The sequence below is a fragment of the Temnothorax americanus genome, unplaced genomic scaffold (genome assembly GCF_048541705.1).
Source record: "Temnothorax americanus isolate GAGA-0224 unplaced genomic scaffold, ASM4854170v1 Scaffold71, whole genome shotgun sequence".
NCBI classification, from domain to species: domain Eukaryota; kingdom Metazoa; phylum Arthropoda; class Insecta; order Hymenoptera; family Formicidae; genus Temnothorax; species Temnothorax americanus.
The window spans coordinates 137,501-162,137 of record NW_027509794.1 but is presented as its reverse complement, the minus strand read 5'-3'; the positions used below and the strand labels follow the sequence as shown (position 1 = coordinate 162,137).

The following is a 24,637-nucleotide window of genomic DNA, read 5'->3' as shown; positions in this document are numbered from 1 at the left end:
ACGCTCATTTTCAGCGGCAAGAAGGTCGCATGATTCGTATGTATTTGACCGGAAATGAATGTCCGGGAAAGAATCTACCATATGAAATCGTTTGTATTTCGTATGAAGACTTTTGAAGTGCAATTGAAAAGGTTTGTGAGACATTCGTTTAATTGTAATTAATTAATTATTTTTACACCATGCATTTAGCCGAAATAGATAAATTAATAAAAGTTTTTATACGGAATCGTTTGTATTTTGTATGAAGAGTTATGAAGTGTGATTAAAAAGGTTTGTGAGTCACCCAGATAATTTTAATTAAATATTTATAAACTCGGTAATTAGCCGAAATATAGATTTTTAGTTATTCATGTTAAAAGAAGAAGGCGCTAGTGTTCCCGAAGGTCCGTCTGCAATCAGAATTAATATGAACGTTTTAAAAATTATTTTATACTGAAATAAATAAATATACAGATTAATAAGCCTGATGTAGCTATAAGCGATAGTTGCTAATTAAGTTTGTAAAGATGTACCAGCTGTGCAGGGTGAAGAGCAGGTTATCTCAAACGCCCTGCCACAACCCAATTAAAAGAGACTTAAATGTCATTACCGCTGAGAAGTACTTCTTGCCATTTAAGTTAGCATATGTCAGAGCAACCGAATTGTCCATTGCGTTCCACCTTGAATTTTTTTTACAGTCGTTTATTAGGATTGCCCTACTTTTAAATTGAGCGCTTTTTAATGTATTATTATTATTAAACTACCGATATCGATATATTATTAGTAATTTAATATTAAAACTTGACAGAGAGTGACGTAAACTAATTCGCTCATAGTATTATAACAAAGTATTATGCGTTCAAATTCTCGAAAGCTAGCTTCTTTACTATGCTCTCTCTTTATGTCGATCGATTCAGATAAAAATCTCCGAAGTCTTTCTTTCTCTCGCGATATTCCTAGAGTAAAACTGTACAAAAACTCCACAAAAGTGGCAATATTTTTCACGGATCTGGTTTGAGTCTCGGCTCTTGGGGAAGATACGCATGTAGAAAGAGTACGCCAACACAGTTTATTCTGCTAAAATGGTTATCAATCTCTATAAGTTCTTTATTGTTTACACTTAAATTATAGAATATCTAAACGTTTCTTTTTTTTCGATGTCCTGTGAAATTGTACAATAGAGTTACAAATAAAGATAAAGCCACACTTTACGTATAATCTGATTCAGTCTTTGCTAATGTTACATAATAACGTGCGAAAGAACTAACAGTTAGACTATTTAAGAGGCTATTTAAGAATTTTAATTAAAATACTGAAAGCATAAAACTGTTCAGCTAGCTTTACACAAAGATATTGGTCTTCTTTTTTATGAAATCGTCAAATTATGATTATGATACATTTCTACATTATCACCAGCATCGAATCTAATCTTATTTATCGTGATACTCTTGAGAAACTGTTAATCCATTGTCTTAACTCGATCGCGGCGCAGAACTGCGTCCACCAATGTTGTTTCTCTCCATATATACATCTCCATCTTCATTTAGATAGAGCGCATTGTGGTATATCCGTGCCATGACGGTTCTTTCAACCACGACTCGCCAAATCTAACTGGTTGACGCTCGCCGCTGAAAATAAGAAATAAGTTCAGACGTCTCTGAGCACTCCGTTAAGATCAATTGCGAGATAAATAATTATATTCATGTACATTGCCAGATCGGATCGTTATCCATTTCCACGTGGACCTTCCCTAGAAAATTATCCACGAGATCCTGTTTCTCGTCTGCTAACGTAAGCTTTTTAAACTCTTCGCAGAAACGCAGGAGAAAAGCCTTCTTTTTTCCAAAAATACTCTCACACAAACGGATACAAGATGATTATTGATAGCATCCCGATCGCACTTAACTCGCACGCATAATCTGAAAAATATTATTATTAAACGGTTAACATCTTACATTTAAACATCTTACATTTACTTATACGTTACATACAAAGATGATATTTATATATAAACAGTACCTATCTAAGTGAGCTAATGTCGACAGCAATCCCTGACGACATCTGATTAAATATGCGATATAAGGAGATCGCTTTTGATAATCCTCTCGAAGTGATTTGAAGAGCTTTCTACATCCATCGTCATTAAATAGTTTCATGAAGATGAGCTAGTAATGCTCTATTCTGCAGGTTTATAGCTTCTGCCAATTGCAGTTGTAAAAACGCAACCAGTTCGTTTTTTTTCTGCGACTAACAATGTCTCTGTAATAAAATGTTATATGCAAATATTTGAACATTAAATAATTAAGTAATCCATAAAAAAAAATCACACTTTGTTTTGTACGCCATGATTAAAAAATAATACAATAAATACCTCTGAAGTATTCCATGGAATGTGTTGAAGGTCAGCAGTGCTAAGTACCATAAGTAATTTTCTTTTAGCATCCGCAAAAGCATAAGAGTTCTACATTATTCGAATTGATTGAAAGTCTTTCGTCTTCCACCTCTTTTGTACGGGACTGATTGCTTTCGACCGAAGCTGTATCGCCTAGCTGCGCTTCGCTTTCTTCTGTATTTCGCTAATATATCATCGGTAGTATCTGAAATTAATCAAAAGAACAATTTGTTACTGTCTAAAACTTGCAGGAAAACTTTTCCTTTTTTTAGCATTATATACTTTCCGATTTATCTTCGATTCTACAAAACTATTAAAACAGAAACCGTTTATATTGTAACAAAATAATATATGATAATTGTTAATAGTTATTTATTAATATCTTACCGCCCGCGACATTATATACCGGATGATGTTACATCTTCAACTTGATGTTACTCTACAAACTTTATATTGCTTGTTTCGAAGAACATTCTCTGTTCCAAATAATACACCTATCCTGTCATCCTCTTTCTTATAACGCACCTGATTTGGCGATGCACCTAGCTCCAGAGCTTGACAACCTTGAGCAATCTTAGAGAGATCATTGACGAGCTTCTCGAAGAGATTCTCTGCTGAGATCGCAATCGTAGTTAACGTAGATGTCGACGACGCTCTGGGCATCTGCACAGATCCTCGTAAGCGCATGTATGAACATCCACTTGTGCTCAAAAGAGCTGCTACAGGTCTCGAGGATGTTCATAAAGATCTCCTTAAAGAACACCTCAATCTGCATCTTGAGGTGCATCTTGAAACGGGCGAGCAGCGCCAGGAACAGCGCTAACGACAGCTCGAACACTTCCGGCACCAAAGACACGCCATTCTTCGACAGCACGACACACAAGTACTGTTTAATGGCGATAACAAACATCTCGTTAGAGCGCAATATTGGACCGGCATTCTGCAAGATTCCCAGAAGTAACTGAAGCGACAAGATCTTGGAACGGAGCTCGTGCGATATTGGATCGGGAGTGCCGTCCGGCAGCGGTTTCATAGAGAGCTTGCAGAGAGCGCAAAACACCAGGACTGCATCATTTTGCAGCACATGGGTGAATTTTGCAGTTACCATGTTGTCATTCTCAGCGGCTGCCTCGTCACCGTTGTTCTCCGGACTACCGTTCTCCAAACTGACTTCCTCTTCCAATGGCACCACGGATTTTATTACATCATCAAGAATACTCTTGACAATTGTTTGAGAATCAATGTTATCATTACTAGGAGCATTCTCTGGACTAACCTTGGCTTCAGTTTCGCCGTTTGCTATGACAGAACCCTCCTGCTGATGTTCCCCATCAAGCCTCACGATCTCTTCCTCCGCCTGAGTCTCCATTCGCGCGAAGATCACGTTGATCATCTGCGTGAGAGTCGCACGGGCTGTTGTTTGATTCACCAGGTTGCGCGACGCCAAGTAAACGTTGTAAACAGTACGAATTGTTTAACAGTACCGTACTCTCGTGTACCTCCACACCTCCGCTGGCTTGTCATTACAGTCAGCAGAGCTTTAATAATCTACAGCTGCACACCCTCATCGGTCTGTGGACCGGTGAAGCAACCACAGATTGTCTCGACAATGCGCACAATCAGCAGCTTGTTAGGCTCCGTTGAATCTGGCACATTGCCAGTGAGATGGCTATATGCGATTAACTTCTGCAGGCAGTCCAGTGCTGTGTCACCACAATCCGTAGTGACTAGCTCTGACATGCTGATTTAAATGGCAAGAAGTACTTCTCAGCGGTAATGACATTTGAGTCGCTCAATTGGGCTGTGGCAGGGCGTTTGAGATAACCTCTTTACCCTGCACAGCTGGTACATCTTTGATCTCGTTACGGAGGTCCTCTGCAAGACAGAATATTAGTCACAAACTTAATTAGCAACTATCGCTTATAATTACAGGCTTATTAGTCTGTATATTTATTTATTTCACTATAAAATAATTTTTAAAACGTTTATATTAATTCTGATTGCAGACGGACCTTCGGGAACACTAGCGCCTTCTTCTTTTAACATAAATAACTAAAAATCTATATTTCGGCTAATTACCGAGTTTATAAATATTTAATTAAAATTATCTGGGTGACTCACAAACCTTTTTAATCACACTTCATAACTCTTCATACAAAATACAAACGATTCCGTATAAAAACTTTTATTAATTTATCTATTTCGGCTAAATATGCATGGTGTAAAAATAATTAATTAATTACAATTAAACGAATGACTCACAAACCTTTTCAATTGCACTTCAAAAGTCTTCATACGAAATACAAACGATTTCATATGGTAGATTCTTTCCCGGATATTCATTTCCGGTCAAATACATACGAATAATTATATGAGATAATCGGGATCGAACTCATGACCCTTAAGGCCCCCACACAATTAAAAATATAGAAGGAACAAGGAACAGATATTAGGAATAAGAAATCAGGAATAAAAAGCTAGGCCGATATTTATAGGGTGCGTTTGGTTTGGACGCTAACTCGCTGTAAGCGCTCACGCTTATAAAGCGCTGTTTTCAATCGTTCGATTTGGTATCTGAGCGCTTACACAATAGTAAGAAATGTCGTTCGTTTTGGCAGTGTAAGCGACTATGAGCACGTCAAAATGGCAGACGATAGGTTATTGTGTGTTATATTTGCACAAATAATAACATTATTAGAATTATTATTCGATGAGGAAAAATATATTTAATTTTTAAAATTAACCTTTTTTTTAGAATAAAGCGAGCAACATTTAATTTTATTCTACAAATTTTAAAACCTAAATTACTAAGATCAAAATCAGGACGTAAAACAATATCACCTGAAAAACAATTATTTATCGCTATATGGAAAATGGCCACCCCAGATTCATATCGGTATGTTATTAATATAATTATTACACATTGTTGTTTCAATTTTTAAATCAAATAAAGGGAAGTGTGAGAGAGGCAATCAGAGCCACGCGCGGTAATTAATATACGCAATCAAAATAAGTCAATGATTAGTTAATACAAATTCGGACGTTTTGACACTTTTTGTGTCATCTTTAGCGTAAATATGAAAATAATACATAAAAATTTCAGACAATAAATTACAGTCAATCGCGATAAAATGAGTCAATCAGTGGAAAAGCGCAGTCAAATCAATAAAATAAAATTCATACGAATGTTTGGTGGAACACTAGCGCCTTCTTCTTTTAACATAAATAACTAAAAATCTATATTTCGGCTAATTACCGAGTTTATAAATATTTAATTAAAATTATCTGGGTGACTCACAAACCTTTTTAATCACACTTCATAACTCTTCATACAAAATACAATCGATTCCGTATAAAAACTTTTATTAATTTATCTATTTCGGCTAAATGCATGGTGTAAAAATAATTAATTAATTACAATTTGTAACGGCCTGCCTCTTGGCTGTTTATATCGAACGCGGACTAGCTCGCCGGACCAGGAGTTCGATGGTAGGCCCAGAGACAGAAGGCAGTTTTGATACGGAACGTGGTTTATTACAGTGGTTGAATTACAACAGACTGTCGCGATAGTTACAACGGAGATGCATGCGGACCATGCGGCTAACGCGGGCGGTTTATAATCTAGACGACGGTCGGGGTAATTACAAAGTACGGAAACGCATTCGGTTTATGCGGCGGACGCGGGCGGACTATATTCTATAAGACGGTCGCGATAATTGCAAATTTCGGGAACGCATTCGTTTTATGCGGTGGACGCGGGCGGATTATATGCTATAAGACAGCCGCGATAATTACAACGCATTCGGTGTATGCGGCGGACGTGAATCAGGTGGTCCGTACCGGCGCGATGCGGTACGCGTGCGAACGGGCCTTGAAGCCGGCCAATGGCTGGTCGGCCCGCGGCGCGAGATTCGCGGCGCGGGCGCGTGTATGTTGTCCGGCGCGGTTTCTTTCTCGCGATACGATCCGGTGTTAATTACGCGGCGCGGTGGGAAGGAAAACAAACGGCCAGGGGCTAGGCTGGTCGATCGGTTGACGAGGAGGTCCGACTGTTCCGGCGGCAAGAACTCTTGTCGAGAGGCCGAGCACGCTCGACCCCTGGTTACCGTGGCAGACGGGGTGTTCCGGGTAGGAAGGCGGTCAGCGCTCGAGAACTCTCGAGCGAGGCACAGAACGCTGTACCCCGTTTCGTAAGCTGGCCTAGGAAGCGGAAAGGTACTCGTCTCCGAGGGTAGCGGAGCACAGGTAGCTAGACTCGGATTGGAGTGTCTATCTGTCGCGGCGCCGGTATTTTATACTCGCCCGGGTGGTACGCTAGGGAGGGGAGGCCGATTCCCGCGTGAGCCGCGCCGCCGGCGGAGCGGAGCGGAATCGGCGTGGCGGTAAGCGTGCTCGCGCTCGGAGGCGCTCAGCTCCCCTCGGTTTCTGTCGGAGACCCGGGAAGATGTCGGTGCGGCGGAGTGCCGCGCACACGATCGGAGTTAAGTCGTTTAAAAATAAGGTGGGCGCACCGCGCCCTTTCCTCGCCTGATGGAGATCGTCGGGCGGCATTCGGCAGTTCTTCGCCGGGAATGATGCATGTGTGGGGGTGCATCGTTACAAATTAAACGAATGACTCACAAACCTTTTCAATTGCACTTCAAAAGTCTTCATACGAAATACAAACAATTTCATATGGTAGATTCTTTCCCGGACATTCATTTCCGGTCAAATACATACGAATCTTTAGAGCCTCCGCACAAGACTTTTGCGTGGTAACGTAGTGTAACGAAACGTGGGTCAACGCACAAAAAACGTATCGGTTACGGTGTATACGTCAATACGTTTCTCGTGCGTTGATCTATTAGTCCAGTCAAAATACGATTAAACCTAGAAAAAATTGCAACACAAGGTTTTATTACGTCATTGTGTTCAGAAAAATATACTGAACAACATATTCAAATTCCGCCATTTTCCGTTATCCTTAAGTATGTTTTTTATTAACAATTTATAAACAAATTCGTTTTTCTCCACAAATACGATGAATTTTGAAATTTTTGTAGAGATCAAAGTTGTAGAACAGACAAATATCTACAAAAAATGTTCTTATGAGTTTTTCGAAATATCTCATATTATTTGAGATATTTGCAACGGAAGCTCAAAACATTAAAGCGCTGCGCGCTTACGGCCAACATTAGCCAGATAAATTAGCATCTGTTTCCAGGGTGGCCACAAGGAGGCTGTTGGCTTGATTGTCACCCCATTTTTGGTTTTTCTTATTGTTTTTGTTTTTAATATATCTTTTTATAATCCTACATATATGTATATATATATATATATATATATATATATATATATATATATGTTTGTGTGTGTGTGTGTGTGTGTGTGTGTGTGTGTGTGTGTGTGTGTGTGTGTGTTTGTGTACATAGACACATACTAGTATCAAAAACCAACTCAAGTTCCTTGTAGAACCTAGAGAACTAGCAGCGAGACCGGTAGAGACTGCTGTGTGCTTGTTAAAACTCTCCGCTCCGCTCCGCGCGTAGCCTAATAGCTCTTGTTGCAAATATCTCAAATAATATGAGATATTTCAAAAAATTCATGAGAATATTTTTTGTAGATATTTGTCTGTTCTACAACTTTGATCTCTACAAAAATTTCAAAATCCATCGTATTTGTGGAGAAAAACGAATTTGTTTATAAATTGTTAATAAAAAACATACTTAGGGATAGCGGAATATGGCGGAATTTGAATATGTTGTTCAGTATATTTTTCTGAACACAATAACGTAATAAAACCTTGTGTTGCAATTTTTTCTAGGTACCCCCCCTTTTTTCCGTATTTTGACTGGACTATATGTTACGTTACCATAGGAAAGTTTTGTGCGGAGGCTCTAACCGATACGTTTCTTGTGCGTTGATCCACGTTAAGTTACGCTACGGCCTAGCGGCTACACGCTATCATACGAGAGTCTTGTGCGAGGCTGCGGTCCACTTGACGCTACAAATGCTTCGAAGCATTCCCCTTCTCTTTTCTTTGAATGAAGAAAGAAGGAGAAGAAGAACGCTCCAAAGTATTTGTAGCGTCAAGTGGACCGCAGCCTTACTTATTTATTTTTATGTTTAATTTATATATAAGAAGGACAATCGTGTTAAAGAATAAATCAGTTTGAAAAATATATGAGATTAATATTGCATACATACGTATATGATATAATTACAAAGGCTGCATTCGAGGAGCGCGCTATTAGCGCTATTGCATCATTCTGTCTTTGTTAATGTTAGTAATTTTTCTCATTTTTCTTGTTTTCTTCCTTTTATATGCATCACTTTTTTACTCATAATATGTCACAAAGTCACTTGGTACAACCTTAAATGTTTTGAAACTGCCACTTAAAAATGGCTGCATCTGGCATCTGCGCAGAACCGTATGAAATTCGTCACGAGTATGAGCACACCTGTGGTCTTCCACCATGATCACATACTACGTTTACGCGAGCGTTACTTCTGTAGTAACTTACGATACGTCCTTCGCGTAAACGAGATTTTTCTTCGGGTAAACGGGATTTTGTAGTAACTTACGATAATTTACTCCGCGTAAACGGGTTAATTATCGTAAGTTAATACAGAAGTAACGCTCGCGTAAACGTAGTAACAGTTATACCATTACTACGTTTACGCGAGCGTTACTTCTGTAGTAACTTACGATAATTTAAGGTAAATGCACCTATTTGCGTCCGTGCACCTATTTGCGTCCGAATCTGATTAAAAAATAATAAAATCAATTAATATCCACACTTATTGATTCATGAAGAATATTTATTCCATTCTATAGACAATATTCTATAATTTCGTCTATTTTAAAATGTGTTTCATTGAAATTAAAAAAATATAACACGGTTTCAATGTTCATAGTGCGCGCCGTGAGTGATCATCTGTGTATACGCGTGCGCTGAGGACAAATTCTTAGTAGATCGGACGGTGAAAGTGACTGTCATTTTTGTCGTTGTTGCGGATCCTGAGAAGTAATCACGAGGTAAATCCAAGTGTTTTAAGCAATCCAGCTCCACAAACTACTCAAAACGTGTGATTTCATCACACGAAAGGTCAGTAAATTATTAATTTCACACAATAGTAGCAAAGCAGCGCAACAACATCCTAATGTTCATGCGTGCGTCTGGTTGCTTCGAATATTCAAAGTAATTGAATCGTCAGTATATTCATGCTAAAAATTGTCGTGAATGATGCGAAAAATATAACTTTTTCGATGTGCACTGTTTTTTTCTGCGGCACAACCTATAAAGTAATATAAGTTTTATCAGAATAATTCAAGTCCACCATAACCTCTGAAGAGCAGACGCAAATGGGGGCCCTACACATTCTGTTTCTATTTGCGACCGAAAACATCCAATACATATTCGTTTTATCCATGACCATGACGGACGCAAAATAGTGCAGTCAAATCGTCCTACTAGTTTGCGTCCTGACGCAAAGGGGGCAACGCAATGGACGCGAATACGTTCGAAAACTAATCAGGCGGACGCAACGACGTACAATGATACCTTCGCGTAATTTTAGAATTTTCCGGTGCAATATGTAGCAATTTGTCAAAACAAAAGCTTTTTTCCATAAAGAAATATATATTTTTCAATTAGTAATGATTTTTAATCAAATTGGATTAGATTATACTCGTTTATTGGTCTTTTATTCTGCTATAACCCTTACATGGACGCAAATAGGTGCATTTACCTTACTCCGCGTAAACGGGTAAATTATCGTAAGTTACACTACAGAAGTAACGCTCGCGTAAACGTAGTAATGGTATAACTGTTACTACGTTTACGCGAGCGTTACTTCTGTATTAACTTACGATAATTAACCCGTTTACGCGGAGTAAATTATCGTAAGTTACTACAACATCCCGTTTACGCAAAGAAAAATCTCGTTTACGCGAACGAATTATCGTAAGTTACTACAGAAGTAACGCTCGCGTAAACGTGGTATGTGGCTATTACTACGTTTACGCGAGCGTTACTTCTGTAGTAACTTACGATAATTCACCCGTTTACGCGGAGTAAATTATCGTAAGTTACTATAAAATCCCGTTTACGCGAAGGAATTATCGTAAGTTACTACAGAAGTAACGCTCGCGTAAACGTAGTATATGTCTTTCATAAATTGCGTTCCAATATACACTACCAGTACCTTAGCCTGGGATGCACATGGTAATGATTCCCACACTACCCTCGTCTCTTGCCCAAGAGATGAGGGTGTCTTTGGAAGATTTCCCCATGTAAGAAAAAAAAGTATGAAAGGTAAGTATGAAAAGTAAGTATATAAAGTAAGATAAGTATGAAAGGTAAGTATGCAATAAATTGCAAGGTAAGTATAAAAAGTAAGTACGAAAGGTAAGGTAAGTATATATGTTCCGGATGCATAATAACTGTTCCCGAGCGCCACCCATAACGGTGCAGCGAAAGACACCGTGAGGTTTTAGTCGGTATAGGCCATGCATGCATGCAGTATCGTGGGCGATGTGCATGCATAGAATCTGACACTCCCCCCCGTTCCTCTGCTTGGAGGGCGGGGGGGGGGGTTTCCTCTTTGGGGCTACTGGATAAATCGAGCTCTAGGCCTGGGATCCCAGTAGTAGAAGATTTCCTCACGTTAAAAAAAAAAGGTAAGGTAAGTATGAAAGGTATGTAAGATAAGTATGAAAGGTAAGTATAAAAAGTAAGTACGTAAGATAAGGTAAGTATGAAAGGTAAGTATGTAAGATAAGTATGGATATTAATTGATTTTATTATTTTTTAATCAGATTCGGACGCAAATAGGTGCACTTACGCAAATAGGTGCATTTACCTTAAATTATCGTAAGTTACTACAGAAGTAACGCTCGCGTAAACGTAGTAATGGTATAACTGTTACTACGTTTACGCGAGCGTTACTTCTGTATTAACTTACGATAATTAACCCGTTTATACGCGGAGTAAATTATCGTAAGTTACTACAAAATCCCGTTTACGCGAAGGAAAATCTCGTTTACGCGAAGGAATTATCGTAAGCTACTACAGAAGTAACGCTCGCGTAAACGTAGTATATACCTCTATACTTATATGTCGATCGGATAATGGATGGATTGATGGATAGGCTTTACATTACCGTTCGCTATGCCATCGCATTGCACTGCATGCAACTGTTCAAAGAACAGTAATCAAGGCTATGCACTGGTCAGGTATCCGCACAATGAGTCATTAAAACAAAAATGGGTTGCTGCGGTTAGAAGAGGCAAGAACTGGTCACCTAGTATTTCTCAAAAACTTTGCGAGGTTAGAAACAATTACTAACGTTTACGCGAGTGTTACTTCTGTAGTAACTTACGATAATTCCTTCGCGTAAACGGGATTTTGTAGTAACTTGCGATAATTTACTCCGCGTAAACGAGTGATATATCGTAAGTTACTACAGAAGTAACGCTCGCGTAAACGTAGTAACTGTGCAGTACGCTTTAATTCTGCACTTTGGAAAATGAATAGATATAACAATGTAATTTATTGTTAGACTCAAACATGTTGTGGTTTTTTTTCTGTAGGTACATTTTGAGCCATCGCAAATTGAATTTGTTGCTGGGCGTAAACGAGTAAAACTAGGTTCAGTTCCTTCTCGTTTTTGTACGTGTCTTTTACAGAATCGAAAGAACTGTCCTAGGAATAGTTTTATTGCACAATTACCTCTAAACGAGCAATCATCAAGAAGAAGTAAGCAAATTAAAAATGTGCCTAGAAATAATTGTGATCACACATATAGTAAGTCAAAACAGCGAAAGCTACTAACACCATTAACTATTAATAATATATCCAATGGAAAAACATATCTAAGAAAAAAAAGGGGATACTTGATCCAACATCAATGTGGTTGTGTACAGACTGTAAAACCACTAACCAAAGAAGATATACAAACTATTGCAAAATCTCAAGAAATTGTAGAACAAATAGACGAAATGCAGTCAATGGACGAAAATAAGGATTTACTGAGGAGCATTATAGATGAAAATGTACAGTTATTGCAGAATAAGATGAAAGGGACTATGAAAGTAATAGTAAAAATAGACAAGACTGAAGAAATTGATATAAAAGATGAGAATAAAGATTTACTGAGGAGCATCATAGATGAAAATGAACAGTTGCAGAATAGTATAAAAGAGACTGTGGAAGACGTAGTAAAAGTAAAGAAGACTGAAGAGATTGATATAAAAGATGAGAATAATGATATACTGAGGAGCATTATCGATGAAAATGAATAGTTGCAGAATAAGATAAAAGGAACTGTAGAAGAAGTAGTAAAAGTAGATAAGAAGACTGAAGAGATTGATGTAAAAAATAGAAAGTTATACGAAGAAAATTATGAACTAAAACAACAAATTAAAATATTAAATGAACGTGTGCAACTTATGCAAGAAATGTTGGCTCAGAATCAATGGACAGCTTTAAAAACTGGGCTGAAAGAAACTATTAGAAATTTATAGAATGTTTCAAAATAAACATTTCTAAAAGCTCTGGGCATGCGTTTTACTTGGGATAAAGGCTCTTAGCTGATAAGTTTAATTCAGTAAAACAAACAGTCGCAATCGTAATAAACTATTAATTGATTTGAAATGATGAAACTGTGTGCAATGCATATGCCTTTAGAGCAAATAATTTGTGATGTATAAAAAATTATTATCAAAGTCCTTAATTCATTGCAGTATATATTGACTGATTAATAATAATAAAGTAATAAGTTTTTATACAGTAACATGTTTACAATATGATACTCTTGTACGCGTTTAATTTATGTTTTATAGATAGTTTTATAGTGCAATAATAATTTATTAGCAATTAAGATTTAAGAATAGGGTAATTATCTAGTTTAGCGGAGCAGACTCCGATGAGCTTGACCTTGACATATATTGTCAAGGTCACCCTCCTGAGTAATCTTTAGAAAGTTTTAGCCGACGGTCGTTTTTTAAGTTATTAACAAAATGTTTAATAAAATAATAATAGTTTGTGTCAGTACTAAGAGAAATAATTTGCTGATATGTGTGTATATAGACACTAGTGTGTATAGTACTAAAGAGTCTCTAGGGTCATGTTCCAAAACTCACTCTGAGTAACTAAAATCTATAGTTTACGTCACGTACACTAGCATTTTAGTCAAGGTGGTTCGAAAGTAAATTAAAAGACTAGCCACATAAATAAAACTTTGGGAGGTTGTTCTTTTACATATAATAAACCATCTCTTAAAATTTGAGACCCTGTTGCCATGTAAATTATTGCAAACGAGCAATATAAAAAATCACTAACATAGCTCTTATGGGAAATTATTGAATTTTTACCGGAAATGATATGATATCTTTTAAGAAAAACTAGAGATGTTAATAAAAAACTGATCACTGAAAGATGAAATCACAAGCTTTCCAGTGGTATATGAAAGGTTGTGTGTTGCCATGGATTTTTAAGTATTATTGTAATGCCTCGTCGACTTTTTAAGTATATTTTTGTACTCTTTCGCACGGAATACATCTTTGGCGCTGCACACTACGTACTAAGCAATCTCTTGTTACATATACAACGCACAATTTTGCACTACAAAATGAACGATAACATAATGAATGCAAATGTAGAACAATTTTTTAAACTTTGTATTTTTACTTATAAAAAATATATATATATATATATATATATATATAAAGCTTTTTATTACAATATCATTTTTAAAAATTTCAATACATAATAATAAATAAATGTTATCAAATACCAGGTTTTACTGCCGACTTCCTTACATGGATTGATATTGGATAATTTTTTAAGAACATTCTGAATGTCTTCTATACTTTTTATTTTCGCACCTGGATAATCAATTTCTCTTTCTCCAACACAAATCTGAAATCATTAGATACATTTCAAATGTGACAGGAAGTGACATGAAAGGCTTTGTATTCACCTACATTACCGGGTGCTTTCCAGCAAGGAACACAGGCGACACTGCGTGGCACAGTGTCACACACAGTGCTTTCCAACAACGACACAGTGAAGCACATCACAGCATCGGTGTAGAGTTCGAGTGTGTTCTGTAGGCATTGTTGCCAATCTTTTATATCTCTCTCAGCACTAGTTTTTTATTTATTTTATTGGTTTAAACATAATCTTTTTACTGCTTTCACATTAAACATAACTTATTTACTGCTTTAAAATTATTCTGGTGAAAAATCCTTGCGAAAATATAAATGTGTCCACAATGGTCAAGTTTTGCGTTCCAACAAACCCTCATACACAGTGTTCGAGTGTGTCGCACAGTGTTGCACCGTGTCACCATCTCCTCTGTGATCACGGACGTACAGTATTCTGATGTAAAAGTAAGACTTGTCAGATTTTTCTTTATTTCAGTCCACGTTTGCAACGCGCCTTGTTCGTGTAAAATAGGATTGACTAATTCACATTCAGCTGGCACGGAAACGGAACAATTAACCGTACTCTTCAACTGAGCCGTATAATGCTCGTTTCTCCATTCTGCTGTCGGTTTCCCCTCGTTAATGGGATCCAAACGACAGTAACTGATCTCCGATGGAAAAATAGATGAAACAGCATCTTTTTTTTCTTTCCTTACTTGAAATAATTAGTCCAAACTCAACGCTGAGCATCAGCAAATTTCACAAAATATCAACAAAATAATAAAGGACAGAATAGAACACGTCCGAATACGTTCACGGTCACTAAAAGTCACCAACGGACTCTATTTCCCGCACGAAGCACGTGTTTTTACGATGCAAATGCACAGGTAAACAAACTGGAGCACGAAGAGACCGAGCTGGCCGGGTAAGGTTAGAGTGCGTTCACGAGTGCTGAAAATCCTACAGTATATGTTACATGCACTATAGGTTGAAAATGGCGACCGTCGATAAAAATCCATTCCCTTCAGCGGACTCCCTCTCAATAGGTGCCACGAATCGGGACCACTTTTCCAACTCGTGCGCTATGAAGTTCGACCTCTTTCTCTCTTACTTCGTGCTCGCACATAAAGGCCATTGCACGTAACAAAAGTTTAATGCTAAGGCTACGGTCAACGTAACGCTACAAATGTTTTGGAGCGTTCTTCATCTTCTCTTTCTTTCTTCATTGAAAGAAAAGAGAAGAGGAATGCTTCGAATAGGGATCCTCCAGAGAGAGATCGGACCATGGTGGAAGGAAATAAGGTGAGGCAATGCGCATCATGAGTTTCACAGCCAATAGAGAACGCCGCACAGTTGTCGGCCATTACTAGCGGTCATTCAAACAAATAGGAATGGATAGAAAAATCTCAAGACAAGATCTTGCGTCGAAAATGACGTCATAAAATAAAACGTTTTGATTGGATAACTCATGACGCGGCGTCGTGACGCGACGCGCGACGCGTATAGTGGGAACGCAGCATAAGGGTGCCATTACATGGAGCGCGGAAACGCGGAAACGCGGAAGCGCGGAACAGAATAGTAACTAGATTCCGCGTTTCCGCAAGTTGAGTCCCGCACGTTTGAACGGAAAAGCGGAATTCGCTATTATCATCGTGTACATATGTATGTACCCTGGCTTGCATAAGATACTTCATAATAACCATCAACATGATGTTTGGATCTATAATATTATACTGCCATTTTTATTAAATAATAAAGTAATCAAAGTATGTAAAAGCTTTTTTTTTCAATGTGATTAGACAGCTCCGAAATTTGATGGAGTATACTGTATCCGCGTTGACAACGGATTTTTACGCGTTCGTTCCGCGAGTTTGTTTCTCCTTATATTACATGGAGCACAGTTTGCGCGGAAAAGCAGAACAGTATAGTAACAAATAGACATTTGTATTCATTTCTTAAAATTGTGTTCACTTAATTCATTGCAATTTTTATTAATATGCTTATCTTTTCAGCTTATCTATTATAAATATACAAGCACTTTAATCAATAAATACCGTTAAAAATTAATATTTTATAATTCTCCGTTCCGCTTTTTCGCTCAAAATATGTTCCATGTAATATAAGACATTCAAAACAGACGGAACGGATCGACGGAAATCTAGTAAATTTTGTCTTCCGCGCTTCCGCGCTTCCGCGTTTCCGCGTTTCCGCGTTTCCGCGCTCCATGTAATGGCACCCTTAGGGTGCCATTACATGGAGCGCGGAAACGCGGAAACGCGGAAGCGCGGAAGACAAAATTTACTAGATTTCCGTCGATCCGTTCCGTCTGTTTTGAATGCCTTAATATTACATGGAGCATATTTTGAGCGGAAAAGCGGAACGGAGAATTATAAAATATTAATTTTTAACGGTATTTATTGATTAAAATGCTTGTATTCAATGGATAAGCTGAAAAGATAAGCATATTAATAAAAATTGCAATGAATTACGTGAACACAATTTTAAAAAATGAATACAAATGTCTATTTGTCACTATACTGTTCCGCTTTTCCGCGCAAATTGTGCTCCATGTAATATAAGGAGAAACAAACTCGCGGAACGAACGCGTCAAAATCCGTTGTCAACGCGGATACAGTATACTCCATCAAATTTCCGAGCTGTTTAATCACATTGAAAAAAAAAGCTTTTACACATACTCTTCGATTACTTTATTATTTAATAAAAGTGGCAGTATAATATTATAGATCCAAACATCATGTTGATGGTTATTATGAAGTATATATCTTATATGCAAGCCAGGGTACATACATAGGCTGCGTTAAGTACTGGCAGTGAATATCGAAACGCAGCCATACATATAGCGGATTCCGCTTTTCCGTTCAAACGTGCGGGACTCAACTCGCGGAAACGCGGAATCTAGTTACTATTCTGTTCCGCGCTTCCGCGTTTCCGCGTTTCCGCGCTCCATGTAATGGCACCCTTACTACAGAAGTAACGCTCGCGTAAACGTAGTATCTGTCCGTACTCCGTTCCGTACCATGGGATCGCACCATGACGCGTTCAGTCTGAATCCAGCTTGACGCGCTCAATGGAAACTCGGCCTACTGTGCCTGAACGCTTCTCGACATTTGACATTTGACTCGACATCGGTGTCAACTGTCAACTATTCGGCGGGAAACAGCGGAACGGTAGATACTATCGACATCGTTGGCCTTTTTTTGTTGGATAAGCAATCGGTAGGACTTTTCTCACTACGCTGGTAATAAACCGCAGTCATGTACAATTTAACGGAAGGAGCGTTGGAGGTAAATCGGTTGAAAGCATTATATTGTTATTGCCTTGTATTGTGTAACAATCGACATTTCATCGTTTCAGAGAATCATGCGGGGCACGGACGTCGAGAAACCGGTGCTCCAAATATTGGTGAGTATAGAATTCAGTAGCAGGATTTTGTAACTTCTTAACGACAGTTTCGGTATCGTTGTGCAGGTACTATATATGGTAAAAAAAGTTGCGCAACAATACCGAAACTGTCGTTAAGGAGTCACAGAATCCCATTTTTGATCTGTCACGTCCTCGTAAGTCGGCGCATCAAAATTGTTTATCTCGAAAGCATGACTTTTTTTTACAGAGCAGGTCTAAGCAGAGTCAGGACAATTGCTTCTGTCATTTTTATGTAGATTTTTATCTAACTTTAAGTGTTTGTTATATCTTGATATATTATGCGTCATGACACATGATATATATGTCTATCACATTAGAAATATTTCAATTGTCAATTAAACATTATTTTAATTGTAATCAAAAATTATGATGTTGCACAGGACTGATGCTTTGGATGTGCAAGACAAGGATTCTACTTTGTAATTTTCAGTGAATGCTATCCTAATAATCGTGTAATTATTTTACAGGGTTACAAAAAACTACCAAGAACCGTTAATAAGGATGGTGTCGCTACTGATCGCTACAGATTGCTAGTGTCCGATGGACAGAGGTTAAACTCGTTCACCATGTTGGCAACTCAATTAAATAATCTTATCACGGATGAAATTTTGACCGAGAATGCAATCTGCAGATTATTAAACTATCACTTGAGTTCAGTGAACAACGGTGGCAAAGAAAAGTATTATTTACACCTTAGTTTTTGCATTAAAATAAGTAAATAATTCAAGTATCAAGCATATTTTTTTTCATCAGACGCGTGATACTGATTTTGGGTATTGAGGTGTTGGTTTCTGGAAGTGAAGTTGGGTACAAGATAGGCAATCCAACTAATATAGACATTAAATCAGATGCTGAATCCACATCCACATCCATAGCTGCAAGTTCTCCTTTTCCAACTAGTGAGTATATCGGTGGCTTGCGCCAATTGTGTCTAGAATAAATTATCAATTAACTTGTGTTTGCAATATTTTTTTGAATGGATTTTTTAAAATCTGTTTTGCTAATAGATGGTGCAGACAAAAGGAGTTCTTCAAATCATTATGCCTCTTCTGATATATCTACTACACCAATTGCTGCATTAAGTCCTTACCAAAACAGGTAAGAGAATTCTATTCTGTATAAAATATATTTAAAAATACACGACATTGAAGATGGAGGGACAATTATAAAATTGTATTTAGATGGGTGATCAAAGTTCGTGTGACTAATAAGTCTCCAATCAGAACATGGAGCAACTCCCGTGGAGAAGGCAAGCTTTTCTCCATGGATCTGATCGATGAAAGCGGCGAAATTCGATGTACTGCATTCAGAGATCTATGCGACAAGTTCTATGACATGATAGAGGTACGCGTCATGACTGAAATCAACGATGGGTATATGAAACTTTTTCTCTATGAAGGATTAAGTTGTCGAGTGTTTTTATTTATACAGCCTGGAAATGTGTATTATATCTCGCGGTGCACACTGAAGGCAGCGAACAAACAGTTTAATATGTTGAAAAACGATTACGAGATGACGATGACTGGCGATACAGAGATCGTGCCTTGCCACGAAAACAGTGATGACATCCCGACGTTGCAGTTTAACTTCTGTCCCATAAGTCAAGTAGAAAACAAAGAAAAAAATGTCTTAATAGGTACAGTAATAAAAGCTAATTAAATCTTAAACATTGGTTACGTTAATCAAATGATTTTTTTCATCGTTAATGTGTATCGATAATTTTATCTATATCAATTGACAACATTTATTTTTTGTTGTAATCTTATCTCTAAAACTAAATGTCAATTAAATGTTATCTCTAAGTATCAATTGCAAATCGCCCTGCATTAAAGTTTTACTGTATACGATAATAAATAACAATTTTAAATTTTGAAATATGATATAAAATAAGATTTGGTAAATATATAATTGGATTAATTTGAAATTTATGGGTATAATGATTCATTTGTAATAGATGTCTTGGGCGTCGTTACAACTTTCAACGATGTACAACATATTGTGCAACGAACTACCGGCCGAGAGCTCTTGAAGAGAGATGTTAATATCGTTGATGACAGCGGCACAATGGTGAGCAGTTTATTGACAGATTTTAACATTTTGCTGTTACGGGTGAATAAAAAAAATTGTCTGTTAGGTGTGCGTTACACTGTGGGGAAAGCAAGCCGAGGACTTTGATGGTTCTAATAATCCGATCTTAGCCATTAAAGGAGCGCGTGTCGGCGAATTTAATGGTGGAAAAAATTTATCCCTTATAAATTCCTCCGTACTTGAAAAGGATCCTGATCTTCCTGAAGCACACAGGTATATTCAAGCTGATTCTGAATTAAGGCAATTCTAACTTTGTAATTATAATTAAAATTTATTTGCAATTGAGAGAAATAACCTCATTTTACGTTTGCTCTTTATGTAATTTTTAACGTTAATTAATTTTTTAATTATGTCTTTCATTAGAATTTATTGTTATTTAGATTGGCGTTTCTAAATTTTTTTGAAAATATGCTGCTGTGAATATATAATTTTGGAAATATAATATAATTACATAAAAACACAGTATAACATTTATATGATACATATTTTAGATTGCGCGGATGGTACACTGCAGTCGGCCATTCGGAGAATGCTAAATCATTGTCTAGAGCAGGTGGAAATGGTGACTTCAACGCGCCGTTGTGCACTTTCCAGGAGGCGACCGAAGCTCGATTGGGGGAAAAAATGAATCTCCCAGATTCATTTACAGTGGTGGCGATCGTTAACATGATTCGCGTGGAAAATGCCATCTACAAGGCGTGTCCCGTAGATGGTTGCAAGAAGAAGGTGAATAGTACGCGACACGAATAGAATTTATAAAATGAAGATTCATGATATTTCCAAGCTATTTAACAAAATACGAGTTACTGTAAAACTTGAATTTAATTTCAGTTAATCGATCAATCTACCGGAGTGTTTAGATGCGAGAAGTGTAACAAGGACTATCCAAATTTCACGTATCGCTTGCTGGCAAGTGTATGTATATTGTCTTCGCATCGTACTTGTTTATTTATATTGAAAGTATCTTCTGATATCTGTTCGGTTTATTGTTGTAACAATTCTCAGATGAGTGTAGTAGACGCAACAGGCAGTCGCTGGATAACTGCCTTCAGTGAAGATGCTGAGAAAATATTAGGCATGTCTGCGCAAGAGTTAGGGGAATTAAAGGAAAACGATAACGACGCTTATATGCAGAAATTCGACGAAGTGAATTTCAAGAGGTTCTTATTCAGTTTAAGGGCGAAATCAGAATTTTTTCAGGTAATTGATACAGTGTACATTTTATCATATTAATAAAATTTTTTCCACAATTTTTTCTCTTCTAATTTTCATAGCAGTCTATTTTTTACCATTGTATAAGTCATATTATAAGTTAATCTTATATTCAGTGGTATTATATATTTTTTTCACATATGTATATTAGAAAATAATATATCAATACATTTTCTAACAATTTTTACGTTTTCCAGGATGAAATGAGAATAAAACACGTCTGTACGTCAGTCGCGCCGCTAAATTACAAGACTTACCTAGTACATCTGATAGACAAAGTCTCCAAGTTGGTACACATCGAGAAATTGGAGTCCAACTAAATAAGATTTCGTACGTTTTGTTAAAAAAAAGTTCAAGAAGATGATTAAAGCTTATAAGTTTGTGTGTTTAATTGAAGTATTATGATCGTTTCTGTATTTTTTCCAAGTGTCTTTTATTTAGATCGTTTCTATTATTAAATGAAATTCGATTATTCTTCAATGTAAAAGAAGAAAACCGAATGCATCACGTAAGATAAAATTAAAATTATATTAATCACATTAATCGATTATCGTTACTTTCCACCAAGATATTTATAATTTTTTTTGTATTATGATTGTTATATAATATCACATTTATTGTACCTGCAACACGATTTTTATAAAATAAATTTCTGATTTACACATTGATGTTCGCGTCTTTATTAATCGATCAGTAACCAATATGATTGGAAAATATGTTACACTACTGTCGTTGCCTCAGCTTTCTCTTCAGATCCTAAGATTCTTACAGAGTCTCTTCAGAATTATTCCGTACAACAGCGATGTAATAACTACCTAGATTGTAATGTGAAATGCATCATTTTTGTCGCGTTGTGAATGCACATGTGTTCTGACACAAGGTGCGATAAGATCGTTACGCAAAACGGATCCTTAACAGAAAGATGGCTTGTCACGCTGTAAGATTCCGATTTATCTTTGATAGTACAATTGAATTTTCAAGTTCTTAAGATTCCGCAAATCGTTCGTAGTTATCTCCGTGTATTCTTTTGGTTTGGACGACGACTCCCGAATCCCGAAGGAAATCGAAAGAACAGAAGGACTTGGAGCGGCTTACAATATTTGATAGTTTATTATTTGCCAAAAAGTAAAATACACAGGCATTTGTTATAATGGTACTGCCGAGGAGTAAACTTCTTTTTTTTTTTATATACGATATACGATATCGTAAATAACATCTAGCGACATTATAATCAGTACTAAAAAGAGAGAAGCTGGTCTCGTGTCCCGCCTTTTTCCCTGCTTACATAAGTAACTTTACAATTTACAAATGCGTTTCCCAAGCGCCGCCTTCCTCATTCTTGTCCTCGCCAGCTTTACATCATCCGTCGCCGTTCTGCGTACGGATTGCACGAGTGCCTCGATCAAGAATTGCCCTCCACAACACCTTGCACGTCTGCACGGTGGTCCCAAGTACATACATTTGTCTCTCGCACTCGTATTTCGCGCTAAGTACACGAGGAAGTGACTCGCACCTCCACGCATGTTTCCGAAGCAGGAATCGATCGATGGAACGAGTTCCGACAGCTTAATCGCAAAATCAATTGACACTTTGGATCAACTATCATTTCATGAAGTCTAGAAAATAAATCAAAAAGGAAAAAAAATGCTTCAAACTGTTTTTTTTTCTAGATATTTCAGTTATCGTATATCCAATAATTGAATAAGGAAAAATATAATCGCGTTTATATTAATATAAGAATATTATTGAAACGTGATTCCAGCGCCGATCGGAATGTAAAAGTTGGATTCGATCTCGTGCCACAGTATCGATTCCCGAAAGTTTTACGCCTCTAGTCGCAAATTGAGGTCGCATATCACAATGCCGGCAGTTCCGCTGGAGCTCTTTCGATCTCCGTTAACGTTAACTCTCGATGCGATTAGCTATGTCAAAATATGTAACGTCGCTTAGGAGCAGATATGGAATGTTTTTCCGTATCGTATACAGAGTGCCCCCCGGATATGTCGAATATTTCTTCGGCCGTGGTCTCACTCTAATTTAAGATCGTCCGCGTTATTATCGACTCGTCAATTTTTACTCGACACATCTCGACATATTTGCCAACGAATATCCAGGGGATATCCTGGAGCGAAAACGATTAATTAATCGACGAGTTTAGAAAATTTAATACTTGATCCAAGCTGATTACCTAGACAGCACCGCAGTCCAAAATCGGGAGTCTTAAAGACGGACGTCATTTAGGTCGATATTATAGTTAGATCTTATATTTAAGATCGTCTTACGTCTAGTCAAAGGCAGTCTTAAGACTCCATCCAAACAATAAAATGAGCTGACTTATAAATACCGGCCATAGACATATCATTTCATAAGACGTCTTAAAAATATCTTTATATAAAACATCTTATATTCCGATTTTGGACATGCGTGCTGTCAGGAAAAATATTAATTTCAGGACCAATTCTAGTACATACAAAATAAATTCTTCCATCTTAATCCTTGAAATCAAATTCATCGATTTTTATCGAAACTAAACGATTTCAAATACTGGGAATTGCCTCGAACGTAAAATTGTATTCAAAACAAACGCTCTTATTATTTCTTCGTCTCGATCAGTTCCGGGGCAGGCGCATCCGACAGTCCCGGGACACTCTGCGCATTTACAGAAGAGCATAATTTTTATCTTAAATTCCGGATTTCTTGCGCTTCTCATGCGCTGTTCGTCCCTCGCGTCATTATTCGTGTTATGTAATCTCTCGTTCGCGCAAGATCCCTCTTTCGCTCTCTCTTTCTCTCACTCTCTCATACGCACATACGCATCTTTCTTATCTCATCCTCCTCACTCCGTTAGTTTTTTTAAATCGTCGTATCTCTACTGTAGTCGTATCTACCTAATTACCTGTTCTATACATTATTTGTGTGTACGTTTGTGTGAGTAGGTGTTTAAAATGTACCACATAGACCTGCAGATTCGATATGACTTAATCGTCGGGATAAAAAGGGGCCGGGGGAGGAAAGATGAGGACAGTAAGGGGGAGAGAAAAGGCGGATAATATTCATAAAATAAGTACGTAATCTCGCAATAGGCGGTGATAAACAGTAACGACGAATTTAATGCTCGATCCCGTATTATATTTATATATTTATACCTATGTATATTTAGATCTATTCTTTACTCGTTTATTTATGTATATATAATATATGTATAATATGTAATAAAGATACTCTCCGCTCTCTCTCTCTCTCTTTCTCTCTCTCTCTCTCTCTCTCTCTCTCTCTCTCTCTCTCTCTCTCTCTCCTCTCTTTCACTCGCTCGCTCGTTTGAAATAGCCTTCTTTCGCACCCCTCCTCTAATCTATTTGGAGTTAATTAAGAAAGGGCTCACCCGCGTTCGCTCTCTACACGGCTATGTATATGCATAAATACACACACCTCACACACACACACACACACACACACACACACACACACACACGCACGCACGCACACACGCACGCACACACGCACGCACGCACGCACGCACGCACGCACGCACGCACGCACGCACGCACGCACGCACGCACGCACGCACGCACGCACGCACGCACGCACGCACGCACGCACGCACGCACGCA

General features: G+C 37.6%; 2 protein-coding genes and 1 pseudogene across 13 annotated transcripts; 2 read left to right on the top strand and 1 right to left on the bottom strand.

Moving 5' to 3' along the window:
* Positions 1-1,062: 1,062 nt before the first annotated feature.
* On the bottom strand, positions 1,063-15,508 carry LOC143906461 (brefeldin A-inhibited guanine nucleotide-exchange protein 2 pseudogene; annotated as a pseudogene). 9 transcript variants are annotated; one of them, XR_013259525.1, is made up of 7 exons: positions 14,336-15,508; positions 14,150-14,274; positions 2,759-4,246; positions 2,351-2,576; positions 1,999-2,238; positions 1,688-1,898; positions 1,063-1,607 (listed from the first exon to the last, which is right to left on the bottom strand). The product of XR_013259525.1 is annotated as a brefeldin A-inhibited guanine nucleotide-exchange protein 2 pseudogene, transcript variant X3 (transcript). The 9 variants fall into 9 exon arrangements; XR_013259524.1 differs by having other exon boundaries at positions 14,340-15,508; XR_013259528.1 differs by having other exon boundaries at positions 14,241-14,274; positions 14,340-15,508.
* On the top strand, positions 10,634-13,358 carry LOC143906460 (uncharacterized). Of its 3 annotated transcripts, none has more exons than XM_077422564.1 (3): positions 10,634-11,682; positions 11,946-12,111; positions 12,279-13,358. In XM_077422564.1, the coding sequence occupies exon 3, from the start codon at positions 12,354-12,356 to the stop codon at positions 12,654-12,656; it is 303 nt and encodes a 100-aa protein (XP_077278690.1). In that variant the 5' UTR covers positions 10,634-11,682; positions 11,946-12,111; positions 12,279-12,353; the 3' UTR covers positions 12,657-13,358. The 3 variants fall into 3 exon arrangements, with proteins under 3 accessions (XP_077278690.1, XP_077278689.1, XP_077278687.1); XM_077422563.1 differs by having other exon boundaries at positions 11,946-12,159; XM_077422561.1 differs by having other exon boundaries at positions 11,946-13,353.
* Positions 15,509-17,243: 1,735 nt separating the features above from the next.
* On the top strand, positions 17,244-21,694 carry Rpa-70 (replication protein A 70). Its single transcript, XM_077422554.1, has 13 exons — positions 17,244-17,587; positions 17,658-17,705; positions 18,194-18,405; positions 18,480-18,625; positions 18,734-18,824; positions 18,908-19,070; positions 19,158-19,362; positions 19,681-19,793; positions 19,861-20,027; positions 20,306-20,540; positions 20,646-20,729; positions 20,820-21,014; positions 21,224-21,694. Exons 1-13 carry the CDS (start codon positions 17,558-17,560, stop codon positions 21,344-21,346), a joined length of 1,812 nt encoding a protein of 603 aa, XP_077278680.1. The 5' UTR covers positions 17,244-17,557; the 3' UTR covers positions 21,347-21,694.
* The last annotated feature ends 2,943 nt before the right edge of the window (positions 21,695-24,637 follow it).